Source organism: Suncus etruscus, chromosome 4 (genome assembly GCF_024139225.1).
Source record: "Suncus etruscus isolate mSunEtr1 chromosome 4, mSunEtr1.pri.cur, whole genome shotgun sequence".
NCBI lineage: Eukaryota > Metazoa > Chordata > Mammalia > Eulipotyphla > Soricidae > Suncus > Suncus etruscus.
This window is the reverse complement of record NC_064851.1, coordinates 132967533-132993643: the sequence shown is the minus strand read 5'-3', so window position 1 is coordinate 132993643 and position 26111 is coordinate 132967533. Positions and strand designations below refer to the sequence as shown.

The 26111-nt window shown below is 38.9% G+C and overlaps 1 protein-coding gene across 1 annotated transcript in view; it reads left to right on the top strand.

Annotated features, from left to right (window-relative positions):
* FGL1 (fibrinogen like 1) overlaps nucleotides 1-25691 on the top strand; it is a 41894-nt gene extending 16203 nt beyond the window's left edge. Inside the window, exons 3-8 of the mRNA XM_049772436.1 lie at nucleotides 982-1162; nucleotides 7986-8145; nucleotides 8540-8637; nucleotides 21451-21539; nucleotides 21891-22078; nucleotides 25296-25691. Coding sequence (XP_049628393.1) covers nucleotides 982-1162; nucleotides 7986-8145; nucleotides 8540-8637; nucleotides 21451-21539; nucleotides 21891-22078; nucleotides 25296-25455 — 876 coding nt within the window. The 3' untranslated portion in view covers nucleotides 25456-25691. The remainder of the gene's footprint in view (nucleotides 1-981; nucleotides 1163-7985; nucleotides 8146-8539; nucleotides 8638-21450; nucleotides 21540-21890; nucleotides 22079-25295) is intronic.
* Nucleotides 25692-26111: the final 420 nt, after the last annotated feature.

Genomic DNA, 26111 nt, shown 5'->3' with positions numbered 1-26111 from the left:
CTAAAATATTGTCAACAATATGTAAGCCACTATGATCAAAATAAAAATTATATTAAAAAAAAAGATTAGATATGGGATGATAAACTCCTTTGTGGTTATTTCATTTATTTTTTTCATTTTTTGGTTTAGGACCACACCATGAAAGAGGCCATATGTGGTACTGGGTATAGAACCCAAGTAGACTTAGTTTAAGGCCAGCATCCTATGTACTGTACTACCTTGCTAGCCCAGCCTCCATTTTATTAAAAAGTTTAAATAAATGATAAATTGAACTTAAAGCAAAGACCTCACCCATTGTATTATTGCTCTGATACCAAAATGAGTTTTAACTTTTTTTTTTTTTTTTTGGTTTTTTTTTTTTTTTTTTTTTGGGTCACACCTGGCAGTGCTCAGGGGTTATTCCTGAGTTTTAACTTTTTCCTTTCCCTTCTTCCTTCCTTCCCTCCCTCCCTTTCCTCCCTCCCTCCCTTTCCTCCTTTCCTCCCTTCCTCCCTCCCTCCCTTCCTCCCTCCCTCCCTCCCTCCCTCCCTCCCTCCCTTCCTCCCTTCCTCCCTTCCTCCCTTCCTCCCTTCCTCCCTTCCTCCCTTCCTCCCTTCCTTCCTTCCTTCCTTCCTTCCTTCCTTCCTTCCTTCCTTCCTTCCTTCCTTCCTTCCTTCCTTCCTTCCTTCCTCACAATTAACTGTGCTAAGGTCAGGACTTCTGGCTCTGAGATCATTGATCCTTGCAAGGCTCAAGACTTCAAAGATGAAGCTGGGTTATCTGATACAAGGAAGGTGTCTTACCTGCTGTACTATCTCTCTGTCTCAAGCTATACTTTCTTATTCTTCAAATAACAAATAGTATTAGAATTTGCAAGCTGCTTTCTGCATAGAATAACATTTTAAAATAGGAGTTGGTGGGAGGACCACATTAATCATTAATGTATCCAGTTTATTGGAAATACTTATTTCCTCTGAATAAGAGATAAACTTTATTTTGCAGGCTCTTGAGAACTGTCTCCAGGAGCAGGCATTGCTCAGAGCCCAAGTCCGCAGGCTTGAGAACCGAGTAAAACAACAACAGGTCAGGCTGGCACAGCTTCTGCATGAGAAGGAAATCCAGTTCCTGGATCAAGGAGAGGAAACTAGTATCTTTGACCTTGGAAGCCAGAGGCAATACACAGGTTAAAATCTGTCTTTGTTCTCATAAGTGTTTCTGTAATCATGTGATCTCTTAAGGTTCTGCTAAAGAACTTTTTCTGTTGCAATAACAAGAAGCATCATCACTTTTTTTTTGTTTTGTTTTGGCCAGACCATGTGGCATTCAGACATTATTCCTGGTTCTGTGCTCAGAAATCTCCCCTGGCAGGCTTGAGGGGACCATTTGGGATGCTGGAGATCGAGCCTGGGTTGGCTGCATGTAAGACAAACGTCCTCCTCTCTTTGTTTATTGTGCTAGCCCCAGATCATGACAATTTTCACTTTTATTTTTACCTGACACTGTTCATTTGTCCACTCCAATTACTGTCAAAATATACTATAATTTCTCTATTGAATTTTTTTTTTTTTTTTTTGGTTTTTGTGCCACACCTGGCATTGCTTAGGGGTTACTCCTGGCTGTCTGCTCAGAAATAGCTCCTGGCAGGCACGGGGACCATATGGGACACCGGGATTTGAACCAACCACCTTTGGTCCTGGATCGGCTGCTTGCAAGGCAAACACCGCTGTGCTATCTCTCCGGGCCCTCTATTGAATTTCTATCTTAGTTTATGAACTGACCTGCCAACCAGCCACTTTAAAATATTTTTTCTTTACTTAAGCATTGTGTTTAACAAAGTTGTTCATATTACAGTTATTTCTGGCATTCAATGTTCTAATACCTACCAAATCCTATCAAACATTCCCTCCCCCATTGTTTCCAGTTTCCCACCTTGCTCTTTGGCAGGGATGGATAATTTACTTATTCATTTTTTTTTTTTTTTTTTTTTGGTTTTTGGGTCACACCCGGCAGCGCTCAGGGGTTACTCCTGGCTGTCTTGCTCAGAAATAACTCCTGGCAGGCACGGGGGACCATATGGGACACCGGGATTCGAACTAACCACCTTTGGTCCTGGATCGGCTGCTTGCAAGGCAAATGCCACTGTGCTATCTCTCCGGGCCCCAAATTAAACATTTCAACACTAGTTCCCACACCAGAGTGTCAACTTCCTTTCATCATGATCTCCCCTTCATACTTCCTATTAAAAAACAGTTCTCAGTTTCTGTTCCCTTTGAGTATTTGTTATTTCTTTACTGTTACTACATATGCCACATTTGAAGGGGATCATTCTGTGTCCATTCCTCTCCTTCTGACTATTTTCACTCAACATGATACTCTACAGACCATCTATGTAATTGTAGTCACAAATTGCTTTTTTTATTTTTTCTTATAGCTGACAAGTATTCCATTGTATATATGTACCACAGTTTCTTTCTTTTGTGTGTGTGTGTGTGTGGTGTGTTGTGTGTGTGTGTGGTGTGTGTGGTGTTTGGGTCACACCCGGCAGTGTTCAGGTGAAACTCCTGGCTTTATGCTCAGAAATTGTTCCTGGCAGGCATGGGGAACCATATGGGAAGCCGGATTCAAACTGATGACCTGCATGAAAGACAAACGCCTTACCTCCAAGCTATCTCTCCGGCACATACCACAGTTTCTTTATCTAGTCATCTGTTCTTTAACCCTTGGGCTGTTCCCAGATATTGTGATATTTAAGTTCATTATGCTTCCATGTTCTCAATTGTAAAATGGGGATAATACCTAGTTGTTTTTTTTTGTTTTATTTGTCTGGTTGGTTGGTTTTGGGGCTATACCCTGTGGCTCTAGGGGTTATTCCTGGCTCTGTGTTCAGAAATTGTTCCTGGAGGCCAGGGGAATTCCCTTTCTAATCTCCCCAATTCCAATTTTTACTGTGCCTATGCAAAATATATATATATATATAGAGCACAAATTAAATTTTTTCTTTAATTTTTTTTGTAAAGGTTGTTGCCTGAGTTTTTTCTTTTTTCTTTATTTTCCCCCTTTGCATTCTCTTTTCTTTTCCCTTTATTGCTTTTTTTTTTTTTTACCTGTGCTTTGATTCGTCTCTATTTCAAGATCGTGGTTAGTGTCGGGCGGTTGTCAGTATTGCTATGGTGCTTGTCAGGTTTTTTGTTGTTTTTTGTTGTTGTTGTTGTTTTGTTTTATTTTGGGTTTGATTTTCTTGTATTATTTTTATGTTTTTCTTCCTTTTTCCCTTTCTTTTCTTAAAGTGATATTTATAGTCTCTAGAAGGACCCCTCCCATTTTTTTTGCTTGTTTGAATTTTGCCCCGCCCCTTTTGTTCTTTTCTTTTTTTTTTTTCCTCTTACCTTCAAACAGAAATACATAACTTGAACCATCTTGTTCTGCCTCTCAAATTGAGGGGAAAATAATGTAGGACACCAAGACCAAACAGTCGTATGAACATTGAGTAGAAATAAAACTGATCAGACTTGAACACCAAATCCAAAGCCAACTACAACAGAAATGATACCCAATCTACAACAGGCTAGACACAGAAGGGACCACTAGCAGCTGTAGTACAAGGAGGGGCCATATGGGATGCAGGCTGGGAACAGGGTGGAGGGAGGACAACATTGGTGGTGGGAATGCCCCAGATTCAATGTCACTATGTACCTGAAATACTACTGTGAATGATTTGTAATCCACTTTGGTCAAAATAAAAATTATTAATATTTTTATGCTCCTGGAAGGCTAGAGAGTAGTAATGTGTTTATTTTTTTCTGATTTGAGTCCTTTTTATTTATTTATTTATTTATTTATTTATTGCTTAACTGCAGTGGTTTGTATTTCTAATACTGTGTTAAATATTAGTAAAGAAAATGGATATTCTTACTTGTGCTAGATCTTAGAGAATGACAGTTAATAGGGGCAGTTCTGAAATTTCCCAATATGCCCTTTGTAGAGTGGTTGCTAAAGTTGTGCTTATCTGTCTGATATTTTAGAATGTGGGACACTTTGTTCTCAGCTTTGGATCTCAGACATCATTCTGAGGCAAGTGAAAAAAAAATCTGTTGGGCAGACTTTCATGTTACTTTATGAACTATATACACTCAGCCTTTCAACATGGTTCACGTTCAGAAAGATCAGGGAAAGTTTTTACCCATTTTAATGCAATGTTTGTCAAAAAGAGAAGGAAGCATTGGCCTTAATCTAGTATTATGTAAGTAGCCAGGAATTTTCTTTTTCTTTAATTACCATTAGCATTGAGATATAATCCTACTCTTTTCCTGCCTATTCCTTAGGAAGTAAGTGGGTGGAAACATTTAAAAAATACTTTTAAATATCTAGTTAATATTTTAAACCCCCATTGCTTGGAATTCTTGCTATCACATCATAAGTCACTTTACACAAGACAGATTTCTCATTTTATTAGCAATTAAGATTTGAACACTTTTTGATATTTATTTGTTGCTTTAGTTTTACCAGTTGAAGCCATTCCCCTGGATTTGAAGAGAAAATGTGTATTGCATTTTCTACTGTGAAGGAAAAAAACTTAAACAGAACACACTCACTATTGGCATAAGACAAATAGAAATTTGAAAGTATTGGCTAAAAAACTTCATATTTACATACTTTTACAGAAGCAAATAGTTGATCATTTCCATATTTCTCTGGAAAAATATTCCAAAACTTTTGAGCTTTTACTTTCTAGCTCTTTGATAGGAGATTAAATATAAACAGCCAGGAGCCAGAGAGATAGCACAACGGTTAGGCATTTGTCTTGCATGCAGAAGGACGGTGGTTCGAATCCCGGCATCTCATATGGTCCCCAAGCCTGCTGGGGGCGATTTCTTAGTGTAGAGCCAGAAGTAGTCCCTGAGCACTGCCGGGTGTGACTCCCCCCCCAAAAAAAAAAAAACACAAATAAATATAAACAGCCAGATCCTTTCCTAAAAAGGTTAAAGTTAGTTATTTAGTAAAAATCTTTGTGCAAAATACTTGATATGATGTAAGTCGTTTGAACATTGGCCTAGTTTGGATCATTATTTTCCTTTTTGAATTGCTAAAATGTGATCTTTTTAATAATCCAGTCTAGATAAAGAACACTTGGAATTTTGTTGTTGTTTTGTTTTGTTTTGTTTTTGTTTGGTTTTGTTTGGGGGCCATATCCAGCAGTGCTCAAGAGTTATTACAGTATCTGCACTTGGGAATTACTCCTGGGATTTAGAAGACAATATAGGATGCCAGGATTGACCGCCAGTCAGCCATGTGCAGGACAAGTGTCCTATCCACTATACTATCTCTGTGGCCCTTAAAGCACATTTAGACTTTTAGAGGCTGGAGCGATAGTACAGTAGGTAAGGCATTTGATCTGAAGGCGACTGATATGAGTTTGATACTTGGCATCCCATACAAACCATCAAACACTGCTAGGAATAATTCCTGAATGAAAAGCCAAGAGTAATCCCTGAGGTCTGCCAGGTATGGACCAAAACAAAATAAACAAACAAAAATAGAACACTTAGACTTTTACATTTTAAAATTATTATATGATTAAGACTTAAATAGTCATTAAGATGAATTTCTCACCAAAACAATCAACATAATTGATATTAGTCTAATGAGGGCTTTGTGAAATATCTTAGATTTGGTAGTTTTGTTTTGTTTTTTGGGCCATACCGACCAGGTGCTCAGGGATTACTCCTGGCTCTGTGAACCATATAGGATGCTGGAGATCAGATGTGGGTGGGCTAGCCATGTGAAAGGCAAATGCCCCTACCCACTATGGTATCACTTTGGCCTCAGAGTATTTTTTTCTCTTCTAATTCCTATTGCCTAGTCAATGTTTATAATGTGAACAATATTCTATGGTAGCAATACAGCTGAGACAATTTGGCAAGAAAGCAAAAAAAATAAAAATAAATATTTCAAACTATTCTAAAGAATACAATTATCTAATCAAAGAGAGAACAATAATTTTTCAAAGAAAGGAAATTAACAAAATTATATGGTGAACTGTGTCAGTGATGTTAATTTATAACAATTTTACTCAAAAGTCTATGACTGGAAGGCTATGTCCTTATGGTAGATAATTAGTTCAATTGTCCTAAACCAGCTTTCTAGGGAGATTAAAAATTAGTAAAATCCACACCTGCCATATTCTCTAAATCTATACAGATTAGTTTATATAAATAAATTCACTGAACCAGTGAATGTTAGTTTAACCCCATCTTCAAGTGACTTATTAAACAGTTATTATTTTTTGTTGACATACGGTGGGGTCAGATAGAAAGCTGAAAAGAGTTGAAGCAGACACTTTCACACAGGAAGTCCAGGGTTTGACCTCTGGCACCTCAAGTTCTCCAGAGTACCTCTGGGAGCAATCTCAGAGCTCTGTGTGGGAAGTACCCCCAGGTGTGAGCACCACCAGATGTGAATCAAAAACAAAACAAAACAAAAAAATACCATGGGAAGAACTATAGGGAATAAAGGAAGAACAGAAGCTTGTGAATTTTTAGTCCTGCCTCACCCAAAATCTGGGAATATAAAAACAGTTTCTTTAATTTCCATGCACAGTGAATATCTGGTGAGATGGGATTTATAAGATTCTAATATGAATCTAATATGAAGATTACTGTTTGAATTACTTTCCACCTACTGAGAAGGGTTTGCATTGCTTTAGATCCAGAAAACCTATATTCTTTGTGGTTAATAAATTTACTTTATTTTAACTTTATAGGAGAAAAAAATCCAGTATTCTGTGTAACAATTAAATTTCATTTAAATATATTGTAATTTGGGAGTGGAGAAATAGTATAGCATGTAGGGTGCTGGCTTTGTACTTGACTGATCTAGAGTCAATCTCCAGCATCCCATACAGTTCCCTTCAAGGAATGATCCCTAAGCACAGAATCAGGAGTAATTCCTGGGCCCGGCTGCTATGACCCAAAAAACAAATATGTATATTTTAAGTGGGAATTTCTTAATTTTATTGCACATAGTTAAAAATTGTATTTAATTATATTTAATTAATTATAATTATATATTTAATATATGGATCATTGATATATTAATAATATAGCATTAATAATATATTGTCTTTAATTATTTTATATTTAATTATAATTAAAATTAAATATGATTAAAATTATTCCCTACAAACATCAGAAATAATAGACCATAATTTTATTTCAGACCTTTCCCCTCTATAATCATATCAAAGAATCAAAGATACTAAAGAAGGGATTAAGATTTTTTTCAAAAGCCTCTAGAAATGTAGAAGGTACAGGTTTCTTACATTTTTTGGTTTATTTTTGTTTGGGGGCCACACCCAGCAGTGCTCACACTGGCTCTGCACTTAGGAATCACTGCTGGAGGGATCAGGGGATCATATGGGATGCTGGGAATCAAACCCAAGGTTAATTTTATGCAAGGCAAGCACCTTTTATGCTGTACTATCTCTCTGTCCCTAAGGTACAGTTTTCTATTCCATATGTTTAATTATCTTTATTAGTATTAAGTAATCTCATTCAGAGGCTCCCTTTAAAAACAAGGCACATGGGCCTGGAGAGATAGCACAGCGGCATTTGCCTTGCAAGCAGCCGATCCAGGACCAAAGGTGGTTGGTTTGAATCCCGGTGTCCTATATGGTCCCCCGTGCCTGCCAGGAGCTATTTCTGAGCAGACAGCCAGGAATAACCCCTGAACATCGCCGGGAGTGGCCCAAAAACCAAAAAAAAAAAAAAAAAACAAAAAAAAAACCAAGGCACATAGGCCCGGAGAAATAGCATGAAGGTAGGGTGTTTGCCTTGCATGCAGAAGGACAGTGATTGGAATCCCGGCATACCATATGGTCCCCAAGCCTACCAGGAACGATTTCTGAGCATAGAGCCAGGAGTAACCCCTGAGTGCCACCGGGTGTGACCCAAAAACCAAAAATAAAATAAGAACAAGGCACGTGACAAATATTAAATATCTCATTGCAGATTGTTCAGAGATTTTCAATGATGGATACAAGCTCAGTGGATTTTACAAAATCAAACCTCTCAGAAGCCCAACTGAATTATCTGTTTTTTGTGACATGTCTGATGGAGGAGGATGGACAGTAATTCAGAGACGATCTGATGGCAGTGAGAATTTTAACAGGTGTGCTACTTAGAAAGATGTAGTATAAATAACAAATGTGAGTTTTATAGCAAATCAAACCTTTTCATGTGTTATGACATCTCTCTCTCTTTTTTTTTTTAAGCCAGTCAAATTGAGCACTGGGGAGTTATATACCAACTTTTGTGATACTAACGTTATAAGTTCTGATAAACCATGCCATCGGACCAGCTGAAATCTCTCTAACTTTTTTTTTTTTTTTTTCGACATCTCTTAATTGAACAAAATTTCAATCTCTGGAAACAAGAATAGTGAAAGTACATTATATAATGAAGAAACTGTTTGGGGTTGGATATGAAAGGGTGGTGAATACTTTGTATATTGCAAATTCTGTTCATATTTTGCTAAAATTAGCTTTGCTTTTAATTTTTTTTAGAAATTGGAGTGACTATGAAAATGGTTTTGGAAATTTTGTTCAACAAAATGGTGAATACTGGCTGGGTAACAAAAATCTTCATTTATTAACCTCACAAGGTAAGGTTTTCTGGATATCAAATTCATTTAAATACAATATAGATAAAGTAAAATAAAATGTTTATGGAGTCATAGATAATGGAAGTGGTCCAGTAGTTACTGTGATGTATAGCTGGCAATGATGCCTTTTGGGCAGAAGTCCACTTTGTAGAATTTGCCCTCTTTAAACAAAGAAAGAAGGGGCCAGGGAGAGAGCTCAAATTACTCATATTTACATGCTTTCATGCTAGATGCTCAATTTTGCTACTTGAGATCTCTCTCTCTCTCTCTCTCTCTCTCTCTCTCTCTCTCTCTCTCTCTCTCTCTCTCTGGCATCCCATATGGTCCCCCAAGACTACCAGGAGTGAGTTCTGAGTACAGAGCCAGGAGTAATTCCTGAGCGCCGCTGGATATACCCCCCCCAAAAAAAAGACTATCGCTTCATTAATATCTCCTCAATAAATCTTCCAGAAGCAGCTATAGAAAGTTAGTTACATAAGTCCAGTCTCTCTCCATCACATCCTGTTTTCTTTTGCTGTTCATGTTTCATTACTTGATAAGTTTTCTAAGCATCTCATATTCGTTTGCTTCAATCTAGTGACTTTCCTTATCTTGGTTGTTTGAAATTGTAATTGGTCACATTCAGGTTCTAAATGTTTTATACATTGCAATTATGTTGTTCAGTAAAGCATGCTAAATCATACTGGTAATGAATAAAATAAAATTAGGAGGACTTGTTTCATTTGAGTTAGAGAAGACTCTTGCTATTTCTGTATTCACAGCAATCATCAGTATTTAAATTATAGACATCTTTGAGATACCAGAGTGATAGACTAATTTTTCCTTCTTTGCCATTATTGTTGCACTTTTGAAATTTATGTTGTTTTCCTTATTTTATTATTTATTAGCCTATTTTTCAACATTTATCATATCAGGTTTTTTTATTTTTTGGGGGGGGAGGACACCCAGCTGCACTCAGAGGTTACTCCTGGCTCTGTGCTCAGAAATCACCCCTGGCTGGCTCGAGGGACCATTTGGGATGCTGGAAATCAAATTCAGGTCCATCCCATGTCAGCCGCATTTAAGGCAAACGTCCTACTGCTATGCTAATCTCTCCAGCCACAATATCATACTAGTTTCTATTGCTTTCATGTATCAATATTTATCTGGATTCTTACTGAAACTATGAAACTCACAGTAGTGATTTTTGGTTCTTTCTAAATATTCAAATTTCAAACTGGGCCAGAAGATAGTACAGCAAGTCAGGGACATAACTTGCATGCAGTTCATGCTCCTGCACGCCATTTGGTGTCCCAGGCCCACCAGGAGCATAGAACCAGGAGCCAAGCCTGACCACACCAGGTGTGGCCCTCCAAATATGTCAGAATATTATTAAATCTTTATTCTTTCATATATATACATATATATATATAAATATATACACTTTGCAAACATGTCTCTTTTCCTTCTGATTTCACTTAGTGTTCAGAGTGACTGCTCTCTTATCAACAAAAATGTGCTTATTATTTCCAGGATTCACAACCATATCATGTCATTCATTCCAAGGAAATGTAGTACCTTTATTTCTGCATTCTTTAACGATGAGCACATTAAAAGTTAGGGAACATAGTCTTGGGAGAAAGAACATTCTAAGTAGAGGGAAAATAAATGCAAAGGTCCTGAATTAGGAGTGTCCTTAGTTAAAAAAAAAAAAAAAAGTGAGCAGGATAGTAGAGAGCTGTCCTGGCATGGACAGTTGGGGCTGGAGAGACAGCTCGCAGGCCTAGAATGCATAGTTGGCCTGTAGGAGGCCAGATTCAATCCTTGAGCATTGCAGGGTCTTCTGAGCATTGCTAGGAGCTACAGGTACTGAACCAGAAGTAGCCATTGAACACTACCAGCTATGCTCCACTCCCTCTGCTTCCACTTCCAAAAGATGAAGAGATCAGTAGTATTTAAGAAATTCCAAGAGCTTTTGTTTTTAATTTTATTGCACTTTAGGTAAGTTAGTAAGCTGAATTCAATAGCAGAAAGTAAGAGAGACAATGGAGTAGTGGCCTAGTATGGTTCAAAAGTTTTATAGATGTTTTACTGAAAAGGAAGAAACTGAAAAGTGAAGGGTTTGCAAAGAGAAGGAATATCTATATGATACTTAGGGGAGTGTCTTACTGTTGTTCAGGCCAAGTCTGGAGTGTGGAGGTGGAAGTAATGAAGGATCAGGACGAGATCATTGGAGGAGACATGCTTTATTAGGGCTTGCTCGGTGGTGGCACTAAGTAGAGCAAGAACAAAGAAATCTACTAAAGGCTATTTTCAAAATGAGCTGCAAACGCAGGGGTTAATAAGAGAGCACTCCTAAGGCTCCTGTGCCAGCAGCTGGGCTTGAATATTGGGATCTCAGAAATTAAATTGAAAGGTCACAGAGATGGGTGGGCTTCTCAGGCCACCAGCCAAGATATTGAAACTTGCCTGCCTGCAGCAGCCTCCCCATCAGAACCTGAGCGTTTGTTTGGTGGGCATGAGCCTGGGTTCTAGAACTCCTGTGCGTCCTCTGTCGGTTACTTGGTCAGGTCCTAACTGCGTCCTCCAACTGGTAACTTCACACAAAGGAGGAGAACAGGACTGCGCCCCGCTTCGCCGTGTAATTTGAAGGCAGGAAACCAGATTCTAGTTTCAATTATTTTCCATGGAAAATGATGGCATGTGTACCTCTTTTTGAATTTTTTTTTTGGGGGGCGGAGAGAGGTGGTATCTAACTCTTTGTCGAAATTGAAGTAGTTCTCTAAAGAAACAGAAATCTCCTGGAACTTCATAATGGATGAAAGAAGTATACTGAAAATTTGAGCCCCATTTAAAAAGATCATGAGGATGTTGAAAATGTCTTTAACGCGTGCCAAGTTTGAGAGAGTGTCAATCTGTGAAAGCTGGAAGGCAACCTAGGAAAAATTAGAGAGGTAACAGTGTAAAAACTGTAAGAGTACATCTTGTTTTTGAGAAATAGTGTAAAAGGAAATGGCATACACTTATTTTTATTTTTATTTACTTATTTATTTTTGGTGTTTTGGGGCCACACCCAGTAGCATTCAGGGGTTACTCCTGGTTTTGCGCTCAGAAATCATACCAAGTAGGCTCAGAGGACCATATGGGATGCCAGGAATTGAACCAGGGACGGTCCTGGGTCGGCCGCGTGCAAGGTAAACTTCCTATCACTGAGCTATGGCTCCGGCCCCAATACATGTCTTTTAAACTAGGTGACTTGGGGTTGGAAATATCTAAAAATATAATGAGCTTATAATATAAAACAAAAGTCCTCCAATAGCAGTAGCTGAAACTGAAACAATCCTGCAAATGCTTCAAATAAAGGAAGAACTTCAGGCTGCTCTCAAAGATGTGATGAAGGGTAATCACCAACTTCAGGATGCTTTTTATAAGAAATCAGCTTTTATAAGAAGTTGGAGAGGATGGATTGAGAAAATGAACTGAATAAGCAGTAAACACCCCAGAGAAATTATAAAACAAGTTCTCCCTGCTAAAGATAATTAGATAAAATCTCTGAACTCTTGCTGAAGATACAAGATTGAGTTCCTGGAATTCTGCTGGATCTCAGATGTAAGCACCCCTATCTGCCTCTCTTCTGTGCTGTGCTGCATTTTCGGCCTGATTTCATCCTGTGTGTGGCTCATCAGCAGACGGCCTGCCTTCCCGTGAGCCCTCCGTGGAGGTGACTCGACACACCCAGAAAGGGAGGAGCCAGAGGAGCATGGCCTCTCTGCTCCCCTTCGGACCGTGCACATCATGTAGCCAATGAATACAACCACAACACGTAGAAAAACCCACAATAGGGCCCGGAGAGATAGCACAGCGGTGTTTGCCTTGCAAGCAGCCGATCCAGGACCAAAGGTGGTTCGAATCCCGGTGTCCCATATGGTCCCCCGTGCCTGCCAGGAGCTATTTCTGAGCAGACAGCCAGGAGTAACCCCTGACCAATGCCGGGTGTGGCCCAAAAACCAAAAAGAAAGAAGAAAGAAGAAGGAGAGAGAGAGAGTGAGAGAGAGGAGAGAGAGAGAGAGAGAGAAGAGAGAGGGAGGGAGAGAGAGAGAGAGAGAGAGAGAAGGAGAGAGAGAGAGAGAGAGAGAGAGAGAGAGAGAGAAGAGAGAGAGAGAGAGAAAGAAGAAAGAAAGAAAGAAAGAAAGAAAGAAAGAAAGAAAGAAGAAAGAAAAAGAAAGAAAGAAAGAAAGAAAGAAAGAAAGAAAGAAAGAAAGAAAGAAAGAAAGAAAGAAAGAAAGAAAGAAAGAAAGAAAGAAAAGAAAAAAATAAAAACCCACAATACAAGTGTGACAGTGGGGAAACAACGCAGGCCAGTGCCAGACATAGAGAATGAAGATGGCAACTCTGATGACTTGAACATGACCAACCAACTAGTCAGTCTCTCAGATAAAGAGTTTAGAGTTGCAATATGGAAGATGTTCAAAGAACTCAAACAAAGTATAGAAGAGAACACTAATAAGAATCAAGAGAATATGAAGATAGAAATGAGAAAACTCCAAACTGAAATTTCAGGTCAAATAACAGGTCTGAAAAACTCAGTAGATGTATTGAAGAAAAACATGGTTGAGCTTTCCCATGGGTTAACAGCAGCAGAGGGTAGAATTAGTACACTGGAAGATGAGATGAATAACAACTCCATACAGCAGAAGAAATTGGAAAAAAGCCTCAAAGCAAATGATCAAACAATGGAAAAATTACTCAAAGAATGGGAACAGATGAAAATAGAAGTCTATGATAAGCTCAACAGAAACAACTTAAGAATCATTGGAGTCCTAGAGACTCAGGAAGAAAATCTCCAGGAAGAATCAACAGTCAAGAACATCATTAAAGAGAAACTACCAGAGCTAATGAATTCATGCAATCAAATCCTGCATGCCTGAAGAGTACCAACTAAAAGAGACCCCAGAAAAAACACCCCAAGACACATCCTAGTCACAATGACGAATCCCATAGATAGAGACAGAATTCTGAAAGCAGCAAGATCGAAAAGAGAAATTACATTCAAGGGAACATCCTTGAGATTTACTGCAGACCTGTCACCGGAAACACTCAAGGCCAGAAGGCAGTGGTGGGACATAGTGACAAAACTCAATGAAATAAATGTTTCGCCTAGAATACTGCACCCAGCAAAACTCACTTTCAGGTTTGAAGGAACAATACATGGTTTCACAGACAAACAAGATTGGGTTCCCGTGTTTGTAGATGACCTAAGAAATTGGAAATGAAGGGTGAATCAGGTGAATTATAATCAATCAAAGGAAACTTTGAGGAAACTGCTTTATGCCTCTACTTAAAAATCCTGGAGAAGAAGCCAAATGCATGATATCTGAAGCAGAGGAAATAGATGAAGAACTTACACAAAATATTGACCAATCTTTAGGGGCTGGAGTTATAGGCACAACAGTAGGGCATTTGCCTTGCATATGGCATACCATGTGGTTCCCACCCCCCCACCCTTCCCACCCCCATCTTCCAGGAGTGAATTTTTTAAAGGAATTTTTTTGGAGGGTCACAACCCGGCAGTGCTCAGGAGTTACTCCTGGTTCTACGCTCAGAAATTGCTCCTGGAAGGCTTGGGACCATATGGGATGTCTGGATTCGAACCACCATCCTTCTGCATGCAAGGCAAATGCCCTACCTCCATGTTTATTCTCCGGCCCCAGGAGTGATTTTTGAGCAGAGAGACAGGAATAACTCCTGAGTGCCACCAGTGTGGCCCAAACAACAACAACAACAACAACAACAACAACAACAGCAACAAATCTTTAAAAGGATCAAGCCTCTTTGCAGTCAGAAAAAATATATCTTTTTTTTTTTTTTTTGGTCACACCCGGCAGTGCTCAGGGGTTCCGCCTGGCTCCATGCTCAGAAATCGCTCCTGGCAGGCACGGGGGACCATATGGGATGCCGGGATTCGAACCGATGACCTTCTGCATGAAAGGCAAACACCTTACCTCCATGCCATCTCTCCGGCCCCGAAAAAATATATCTTGAGGATGAAAACAAATTAAGCATCAACTTTAAGGAATGAACTTTATCAAGAAGATAAAGCATCATATTTCAGAAAATTAATGGGCAATTAAAACGACAGTGTAGAGAAAGAAACAACTTTATGAAGTGGAGGAGCTATAAACTATGAACACACCAGATTGGAGACTTGTGGAAAGTTGGTTAAAGATCTTAAAGAAGAATTGGAGAGCATTAATAGTTTTATTAAGAAAATTAATTTCAAAAAGTTCATATTTATTTGGGATATATATAGCTGAAAGACACCTCCATAGTTTAAGGGAAGAAAATGCAGATAAAACTTAAAAGCTTGAGGCATAGTTAAAATGTGAATTTTTGCATTAACATCCTTTGGGCCTATCACTGTTCAAGATAGTGACTCTGACACAGACCATTCTGTTCATGGCCCCTCAGCATTGGGTCACTCTTCAGGTCATACCTGAAATGAGATGTTTTCCTTTTTTCTTGAACAAGAATGGCATGAGCAAGAGGCCTAGGAGGCCCAGGGGGTCTTTTGGATTATCAGATAAGCAATTAAAGAGGACCTGTGCTAGGTATGAGGCACAAAGGTCATCTTTTGTCACTGGGAACCTTTTAGCTTCATAGAAAGATCCTAGGATGATAGTTCTACTCCAGGCCAACATCCCACTCCAGTTCTTCCACAAATGCTCAGGGGTTACTCCTGGCTGTCTGCTCAGAAATAGCTCCTGGCAGGCACGGGGGACCATATGGGACACCGGGATTCGAACCAACCACCTTTGGTCCTGAATCGGCTGCTTGCAAGGCAAACGCCGCTGTGATATCTCTCCGGGCCCTAGTTAGACTTTCTTAAACAAGCAGAAATCAGAATTTTTATTATGCCATCTTTGGAAATGGGTGAACTCACATCTTCATAAATGGAATCCAGTAGTTATAATAATAGCAGAAAGAACCTTTTTGATGTAAGTGTGCTTGATTCAACTCTATCTGCTCAAAAGGAAGCAACTGGCACTGATTCTATTCCACTTCTCTAAGCCACTGGTCCCACTAGTCCACTAGTCCATTCATGATGAGTAACCCCTGAGCATTATCAGGTATAATATAAAAACAAACAAAAAAGTAGGTTAATGATTACAGACATGCCCATCATTGGTCAACTTTTCTTCTCTTTCTTCTCCTGATACTTTCCACATAGTAGTTGAAAAATGCTCAACTTACACAATTTAAAGAAGCATAGCTATAGCCTCAAAGTTATTTTAAGGAAATGTTAGAGGACCTCATGCTGGCCTAGGTTTCATCCTTGGAACCCATATAGTTCTCCAATATCCACTAGTGATCACTTATTGTACTCGGGGAATCACAGATAGCACCAAAGGTTGAATCAACCAGGTGCTAGGCAAGTATCTTAGCCCCTTTCTAGCTCTCCAGTCTAACATTTCATATTTGAAGGGCTGTGTTCTTTGATCCTTCCTCTCTATGGTGAATCCAAAATGCTAGTATTCTTTAAAAATATGCCTTCAGGCCGAGGTGGCGCTAGAGGTAAGGTGTCTGCCTTGCAAGCGCTAGCGTAGGACGGACCGCGGTTCGATCCCCCAGCGTCCCATATGATCCCCCCAAGCCAGGGGCGATTTCTGAGCGCATAGCCAGGAGTAACCCCTGAGCGTCAAACGGGTGTGGCCCAAAAACCAAAAAAAAAAAAAAAAATTAAAAAATAAAAATAAAAATATGCCTTCAGTTATATGTGTATGCATGTTTGTTTTTTGCTTCCTTTAATGTTCTAGTGGTGAACCACCCATGACTGATTTATTTTTGGAGAAGAAGAGGTTCCACTGTGGGTCCAGCAATAGAGGTCTGACAGTCTGGTACTTGGAGACACTGAGGATCACACCCAGCTAAATACTCTAAACCCAGTGTTTAGAGAGCTATGTAGTGTGTACATTTAACTCAGGGCCTCCCAAATGCAAGGTGTTTGTGTTATTGAGCTGTTTCTCTAGACCACTTGTTTCTATCAATATTTTAGGTTATAGCCTTTAATTTGGGTTGGGGTCCATGCTCAGAAGTGCTTAGGGGCTTCTCATAGAAAGGCACTATGAGTTTTTTTTTGAGGATTTTGTGGAACTGGAATCTTGGCCTTGCATTTGCAAAGCAATCACTTCAACCCTTTGGGCTTTCTCCCAGCGTTAAATATGTTAACATTTAAGTAAACTGAGTCATATTTAACCAGAAGGAAGTATTTCTCAAAGACTTAAGCCTTGTCATCCTAAGATGAATGTATAAGTCCAAAAGAGAACAGGATTAACAATAATCACTTTTGGTAATAAAGGAATTTTTTTTAGAATTCTTTCATAAGTGCTAAAATGATGAAAACTAAAACAAATAAACAAACAAAAAACAAACCAGAAAATCCAATATTACAGTTGGCTCTTTTCACTGCTATCTTGCTCCCAAAGTAGGAGAGGCACAAGTAGTTTGCATAGAAATTCAATCTCAGGAAAATCATGTATGAACCAATTGAATCCACAAACTACTGCCTCCTCCCTCCAACTGACTCTGATGAATTTGTCGTGCCTCTGCCAACCCCATTATCTGCTTCAGTATTCTGATTATTGTGGTCTTGACATTCCCAAGGAGGGTCTGACTTTACCTGCTTAGATCTTGACATCTAGAAACTGCTCTGCAGTTTCTCCCCATGGTCTGGTGTAATCAATATAAAATGATGAGAATCCCTTGCATCCAGCACTAATACTGTTTTTTTTTTGTTTGTTTGTTTTTTGCTTTTTTGTTTTTTGGGTTTTGGGCCACACCTGGTGATGCTCAGAGGTTACTCCTGGCTCTACACTAAGAAATCACCCCTGGCTTTGGGGGACCATATGGGATTCTGGGGGAATCGAACCGTGGTCTGTTCTAGCTCAGCCGTGTGCAAGGCAAACACCCTACTGCTTAGCCACCGCTCCAGCCCCACTGATACTGTTCCTGAGCTTGTTGCCTGCAGTATAGACTTAAGGACATGCTCAGAATCATCTCTCTAATACTACTTGGTTCCAATGAGGAGGATATCTGAAGGACAGATTAGTCCAGGAGCCTACTGAGGATCTGTGTTGAAACATGGGAACCCTTGCAGCAACCTGGACAAGCATAGCAGTAGCTGCCAAAAGTTCAGCTTGAGTCTGGGCATGTCAAGGACCTTGGAGAATACTATCGTCCAGCTCACTGATTTATTTCTCCATTTGGTTCAATCTGTTTTCAGAGCTTTCTGTAGACTTTATCGTCACTTTATTAAATTTTTCACATCCTGAATATTTTTTAAAGCTTGACTGCGCATTGATTTCATTTGTTTACTTTTACTTAGGAATTGTAATTTACAATTGTGTTAAAGTTTTAGGAAAATAAAGTTGCTTTACTATACCTTCCACCAGAATACACTTTCCCCTACCATAATCTTAGAATGCTCTCCCCTATGTTTCTTTGTACTTTTCGTGAGTGATGTCATTCAATATTTGTTTTTTTTTTACTTAATTTGACTTAATTTCAGTATTTGTTTTGACTTAATTCACTCAGCACAATACATTATGGTTCCACCCAAGTAGCTTTAAATTGCAATATTTTATATTTCCTTATAGCTGAGTAGTAGTTTGTTGTGTGTATATAACACAATTTTTTTACATATTCATCTGTTCTTGGGAATTTGGGTTGTTTCTATAGTCTGACTATTGTACTTAGAGCTGCAGTGAACACAAATTAGCATTTTTAATGCTCAGGGTAGATGCCAAGAAATAGATCTGCTGGGTCATAGAATGTGCTGTTACTATTTGCGGGGGCTGGATCATAATTGCTCAGAGCTTATTTCTGGCTCTCTGCTCAGAGATCACTCCTAGGCATGCTTTGGGGCTCATATGCAGAACTAAAGATTGAACCAGGATTAGGCAAGTGCCCTACTTGCTGTACCACTTATTCAGCTTTATTAATTTTATAAAAGTATATTGTTTTCCATATAAATTTAATCATATAATATTCCCATCAATAATGGATTTTATGGAGGTATGTTTTATGTGACAGCATGTAGTCTATTCTGGAGAATGACCCATGCACATTGGAAAAGAATGTGTATCCAGGTTTTTTGGGATGGAGTGTCCTGTATATATCTACTAGTCCTCTTTCTTCCATAACTCTTTTCAGGGCTAGTATGTTTTTGTTGGGTTTCAGTCTGGTTGACCTATCAAGTGTTGATAGTGCTGTGTTGAAGTCTCCCACAATGATTGTGTTATTATTGATTTCTTTTTTTCAGATTTGTCAGTAATTGTATTAGATAATTTGCTGGTCTCTCATTGGGTGCATATATGTTTAATAGTCTGATTTCTTCCTGATGTGCATATCCCTTGATTAGTACATAGTGTCCATCTTTCATTTTATAAGACTTTTCTTTTGCCACACTTGCCTTCCATTTATTTATAAGGTTTTTGTTATTGTTGTTGTTGTTGTTGTTTGGATCACATCTGGCAGCACACAGGGGTTACTCCTGGCTCTGTGCTCAGAAATCGTTCCTGGCAAGCTCGGGTGACCATATGGGATACTGGAAATCAAACCAGAGTCGGTCCTTACCGACCTTACCTTACACCTTACCGCTGTGCTATCACTCTGCTCCCACATATTTTATAAGTTTTTGTATTTCTTACTAATTTCCTGAGGTAATCCCTGACTTGTCTTAACTTTTTTCCTACTTCTGAGTTTATGATTTTGAAGTTTAACTGTAAGAAGACATAATCTTTGAGGTTGGGTTCTGGACAGTTGTTCTCTTCTTATAATATCATCATTCACTGAGATCTCAAGTTTCTAAATGTCTGTCCAATTTGCTTCTTCAAACCCTACCCTGCCCTTTTCCCACCCCCTCTTAAAAGTTAACTCTGGACCTGCAATTTAGAGAGTTGGACTATTTTTATTTTCCAGCAGGTGGCACTATGGCTTCATTTCATTTTATTTATTTTTTTTTTAAGTAATTTTTATTTTGACCAAAGTGAATTACAAATCATTCACAGTAATATTTTAGATACATAGTGAAATTGAATCAGAGGCATTCCCACCACCAATGTTGTTCTCTGTCTACCCCTGTTCCCAGCATGCATTTTATATCCCCCTATCTCCTGGGCTGCTAGTATAAGTGGTCCTCTCTGTATCTAGCCTGTTGTATATTGGGCATCAATTCTGCTGTCGTTGGATTTGAATTTGGTACCTATGTCTGATCATTTTTTATTTCTATTCAATGTTCATACTTCAAGGGCAGAGAAACCCTGTATCTCTTAGGCCAAGGGAATTCCATTTCTAATCTCCCCAATATTTACATCGCCTATGCAAAAAAAAAAATTAATTTTTAGTTGTCATTGTTGTTGTTTGTTTTCTTCATTTCTTGTTTGTTTTTGTCTTGTTTGTTTAGTTTTGTTTTGGAGTTATGTTTTGTTTTTATTTTGGGACCGTGGTTATTGTTTGCTTGTCTTTATTGCTGTGGTGCTTTTCGGGTTATTTCTTGACTTATTTTTGTATTGTTGTTATGTTTTTCTTCCTTTTTCCCTTTCTTCTCTTAAATCAATATTTATAGCCTCTAGAAGAACTCCTCCATTTTTTTGCTTGTTTGATTCCCCCCTTTTTTTTCTTTCCTTCAAACAGAACCACTAACTTGAACCATCTTGTTCTGCATTTCATTTTATTTTACTGATTCAGCCTTGCTGAATTTCTTTGGTGTGTATTTGCAGTTGCTGTGCCAAAGGGATAAGAGAGGGATGTAGAGACATCTACCTGCTATTGGACACGTGTTATTTCATGTTTATGGCTCTGCTGGTATTCATCCTTTCAAGGGTCTCAGCTCTGAGATTCCACAATTTGTTCTTCAGAAGTTTACCCTATTCCAGAGGTTAGGAAGGTATTCTCTGTGATCCTTCTTGCAAGGCCTATGCCATAGGGCCCAGGTCTCTCTTTCTATGGCCTTGATGTTCTCATTTGGAAACCTGATGAGTTTATATTTTATTAGAAGTCCTGGCTGATGTTAATGGACTATTCTCAGCTCAGTATCAGTGCCACTTCTGGCAGTACTTTGAGGACAATATCAGTGCTGGGACAGAAACCCAGGTTTTATGCACACAAAGCATGCATGCCAGCCCAGTGAACTCTCTTGCCATTATTAAAGTTTAATACCCTAAAATCAAATCTAATTATTTTATATATTATTTTTATAAAAACATTATTTTTGTCGTAGGCCATTGCAAAGTTCTCTTTCGCAAATGTAGAAGTATAGAACATACATCGTCCGAGAGTGTGTTTAATTTGTAACTTTCTATGTTCCTGACAATTGTTCTGAAAAGGATTCTTATTATTTGCAAATAATGGAACAATGGAGAGAGATGTAGATATATTTATTAGTTGATCCCAATTATTCCAGTCTATCCACCTCACCTTACCCCTAGCTTCTTAGTGCTGGGTCCCAGTAATTTATTTTAAGTTCAAAACCACTGGGACTGAGGTGCCTGATTAAACCAGAGATTCCTACTTGCACTCCAAGCTTTCTTTTTTTCAGTTTGATAAGTGAATTGCATTACCTTTTACATTGTCTTTACTATTACATACCTACTTTTTAAAGTAATTTACACAATAAAACATTCATGTTGTAAATACTGTTTATTCTTTGCAACCTGACTCATAGCAAAAGAAAATGGTCCAAGTGAAATATAGCTATATTTTTAAACCCAGAAAGCCAACATGCCAGGTATGAAAATAACTATAATTTCTTGGTATCTGTGTATTTGTGTTTTTCAGGTGACTATACTTTAAAGATTGACCTTACAGATTTTGAAAAAAATAGCCGTTATGCAGAATACAAAAATTTCAAAGTTGGAGATGAAAAGGTACTGAAAGTTTAAAATAATTTTGTGTTATTGCATTAAAAAATAAGTAATAAAAACCCTGAAGTCAGTGAAAATAAAAAATAAACAACAAAACCAGTTCTTTTGCCAATTACATAAGCATTTTTAAAAAGAGTGACTGCTTGAGAACAGAGTGATAGCACAGTGGGTTGGATGTTTGCCTTGCATATGGCCAACCCAGGTTTGATTCCTGGCATCACATATAGTCCCCCAAGCCTGGCAGCCAGGAGTGAATCCTGAGTGCAGAGTCAGAAAGTAACCTCTGAGTGACACACCAGTGGCAAACAAAAAAAGTGACTACTTGATATTAAAACTTCCATTTTTCTTTTTTAGGATTCTTATGAGTTAAGTATTGGGGAATATACTGGAACAGCTGGAAATGCTCTTGCAGGAAATTATCACCCTGAGGTGCAGTGGTGGGCCAGTCACCAAAGGATGAAATTCAGCACATGGGACAAAGATAATGACAACTATGAAGGGAACTGTGCAGAGGAAGATCAGTCTGGCTGGTGGTTTAACAGGTTTGATGCTTCATAAACATAGTAATGGTGTTGATATAATCTCACTGGCGAGCATTAATTATGATATGTGAGATCATGTTGGTCTCTTTTATAAGACTAGTTTGATTTAGTAGTCACTTTTATTAGAATTCTTCAGTGATGAAGTATCATAAAGATTTTTTTCATTGTGTACATTAACAATGCTTGAAGGATAGGTCGTAGAAAAAATTAAAATTACTGCTTTACGAAGATTAATTGTTTACAAATTGATTTATAGATGACTTATAAGTAATAGGCCACAGCAACACAAAGAAATAAAACAAATTCCATAAAATATTTCTGGCCTTCTAAAAATCTAGCTAACTCTTTATCTTTTCTGATTATATGAAATCAATAGTGTTACTATTATAATCTCATATAATACTTATTGATTATTGTGACTTTCACGAGTTCATTGAATCTTATTTTCTTCAATGCTGAAATTTACAATCGTTTTGAAACTGAATTTTACCATTTGACTAAATACTACATTACTTAACAGCAAGCTCATTCAATTTAACAACAAACAAGCAAATTTTTTAGGGCCAGAGAAACAACAAGTAAGGCACTTGCCCTCTATGCAGCCAACCCTGGTTCAAATCTTCCCTCCCCCACCCCCCTTCCCTGACATATAGTCCTTTGAGCACTATCCGGGGTCACTCCTGAGTAAAGCCTGAAATAGCCTTTGAGGATCACTGGGTAAGTCTCAAAACCCAAAGAACACCCCCCCAAACTATTAAACAAATTTATGTTTTTATCTCCTTTTGTTTACTTTTGGGCCACATCTAAATGTGCTCAGAGACTATATGGTGTGCTGGTATTAAATCAGGGTTGAACATGGACAAGGCAAGTGCCTTACCCCTAAACTTTCTCTCTGGCTCCCTCATCCCATTATTTATTATACAAAGTTTTTCATTTTATTCATCTCAAGTCTGCTTTATTATGCCTCACCAGATCCCCCCCCCCAGTAGTCACAAATTAATTACAAATCCTCTCAATGTACTTTGGCACTAGATGAAAAAATATTTTTATTGTTTTCCTCATTATTTCCTCTTCTCTAGGACACATATTACTGATCCTTTAACTGTTCTCTACACAAAATTATTTCCAGACAGTTCCTTTTGTTGTAGCCATAAATGCTAGGCAGAAATAGAAACTTCTTGAAGTTAAATTTTTGGGGGAGGGCATGCCCTGTGTTGTTCAGGGCTTACTTTTGACCCAAAGACTATATAGGATTGTTGGATATCTACTGGATTGATGGCATGGTAGGTAAATAACCTCACTGCCTTGCCACTCCCCCAGCCGACCTTAAGAATAACCTGGTGGCTTTGCTGTCTGCAGGGCAGCTGTGTGCCATCTGAGAAGGCAAGCATTGAATATTTTCTTTTCTCTTTAGGAGACGGGGCTGCCTCAAAATATCTGGAAATTTGTACTTTCCATTATATTTTTCTTTTTTCTATTTTTTGTGGGGGGAGTCACTCCTGGCTCTGCATTCAGAAATTGCTCCTGGCAGGCTCGGGGAACCATATGGGATGCTGGGATTCGAACTACCATCAGACCTGGATTGACAGCATGCAAGGCAAACATAGCTGTGCTATCTCTCCAGTGCCCATTATAGTTTTCTTAATAAGCATTCCTGAAGTGTCACATTTTCCTTGTAATCGAAGCCTAGTCATGTCAGTGCTACAATCCAGAATCTTTGTTTCTGTTTTTGTTTTAGGGCCACACTCAGCAGTGCTCAGGAGTTACTCTTGGCTCTTCACAGAGGAATTACTCCTGGTGGATTCAGGGGAAATAGAGCAGATGCTAGGAGTTGAACTGGGTCAGCTGCATGCAAGGCAAATGCCATATCTGCTGTACTATCACTCTGGCCCTGCAATCCGGATTTTAATTTTTTGTGGTGGTTGTTTTGTTTTTGCACCACACCTGATAGTGTTCAGAAGCTACTTAGGAGTTGTTGCTGGCAGTACTTAGGAGGTTCATGTGGTACCAGGGATTTAAGCTTGACACCCCCACATGCAAAACCTACCCTCCGCCTAGTGCTCACTCTCAAGTCCCAAATTGTTAACATTTTTGTGAAGTAAATCCTGAGGCTTGGCAGAGCCCTGTCATCTTAAATGGAGAGACACCAGGCCTGTGTTCATTTCTTCTAAAATCATGATATCCTCATTTAGAACATTCATTGTTGTGATTGTTGAGTTGTAGGTTTTATGAGGTCTGGCTTAGGGTATGGTGTAATGTGGTTAAGCCAAATCTTTATAGTTAAACTATTTTCCCTGAAGTTTGCATTTTTATGGGTCTCCCTAGCAATGCTTAGGGGCATCAGGGTTTCTCCCATGATACTCAGCCTGTCCATGCAGACCTGATGGTTCAGTACTAGGGATGTGGTGATGACTCTGGATTCATCAGGGCTTCACCCTCCCCAGGTCCCTATAGTGCTGGGAACTGAACCCAGGACCTTGGGCATGCAAAGCCCTTTGCTCTACCTCCCTGCCCTCTTAAATTTTCAATTTTACATTTCAGTCATTTTATTCCCCCTTCCCTTTGGCACAATTGCTATGACTGACACACTGAACTGTGTTTTGCTGGGCTCTCTGTTGTTCACACTGGTGGTTTTCTGTGGCTCGTACTTCCTGGCCCCAGTCCTTGTACTTTTTCTTTATTTTTCAGTGCTGTTTATTAGTTGCAATGCTTATACAGACTTGGCTGTACACTGGTGATCACGGGCCTTGGAGGCCCCAGAGAGCATAAACCCAGGGACTGGGAGGCACATGTTGTTGAACTTGCAGCCTCCTGTTTGTAAGGCAGACACCTGAGACCCTAAAATCTACCATTTCTGGGATAAGGGTGAGGCATGGCTTGGGCCACATCAGCTATGCACACGACCCACTCCTGGCTATGTGTAAGAGATCACACCTGGGTGTACTTGAAGGTGGGGGGCTGTGTGGTGCTGGGGATTGAATTGGGGTCAGCTGTGTTTGTAAGGCAAGAACCTTAACCCGTGTACTATCAATCTGCTTCTCTCCCCAGGCCAGCTATCTTAAAACACAGTTTACTTTTAGAAATACCTTGGTTTTGGGGAAACTAATAAACTTTTCATTGAAGAATGACAAAATATGAATAAATTGTTTTTCATCACTTGTTATCAACGTTAGGAGGAAATTTTCAGGTTTGAATGTTCTATTTTCCCCCCCACCAGGTGTCACTCTGCAAACCTGAATGGCTTATACTACCAAGGTCCTTACAGAGCAAAAACAGACAACGGAGTTGTTTGGCACACGTGGCTGGGATGGTGGTACTCTCTGAAATATGTGGTCATGAAAATTAGACCAAGTGACTTTATTCCAAATGTTATTTAATCAACTCTTTTGAACTTTCATTTCCACAGTTCATCCTGGGTTAAAGTGATTTTAAAAAAGCAATTCTGACGGGCCAGAGCAGTGGCATAAGCAGTAGAGTGTTGCCTTGCATGCGCTGACCTAGGACGAACCGTGGTTCGTGGTTCTCATATGGTCCCTCAAGCCAGGAGCAATTTCTGAGCACATAACCAGAAGTAACCTCTGAGCGTCACTGGATGTGTCCCAAAATAAAAAAATAAAAAAAAAAAAAAAGGAAAAGCAATTCTGAACATGGATCATGACAACAATTATATGGAATGTAAAGTACTTTTTATTCTTGCTTTGATTACCTGACTTACTTCCAGAACAGAAAATATGGGGTGTTTCAGAATAAATGTCACTTATAATAAAACTTTCTGACTCTTTTTATTGTGATAAGAGCTTACATTGAACAACAACAACAACAACAACAATCTAAAGCACAGACGTTGGAATAGAACATAAGCATAGAGGCATGAGAGATAGTACAGTGGGTAGGGCATTTGTCTTGTACACTGCTGACCTGGATTTGGAACTTGACATCCTATATAGTTCCCCAAATTCTACCAGAAGTAATTCCTGAATACAGAGTCATGATTAACCCCTGAGCACTTCCAGATAAGACCCAACCCCCTTCC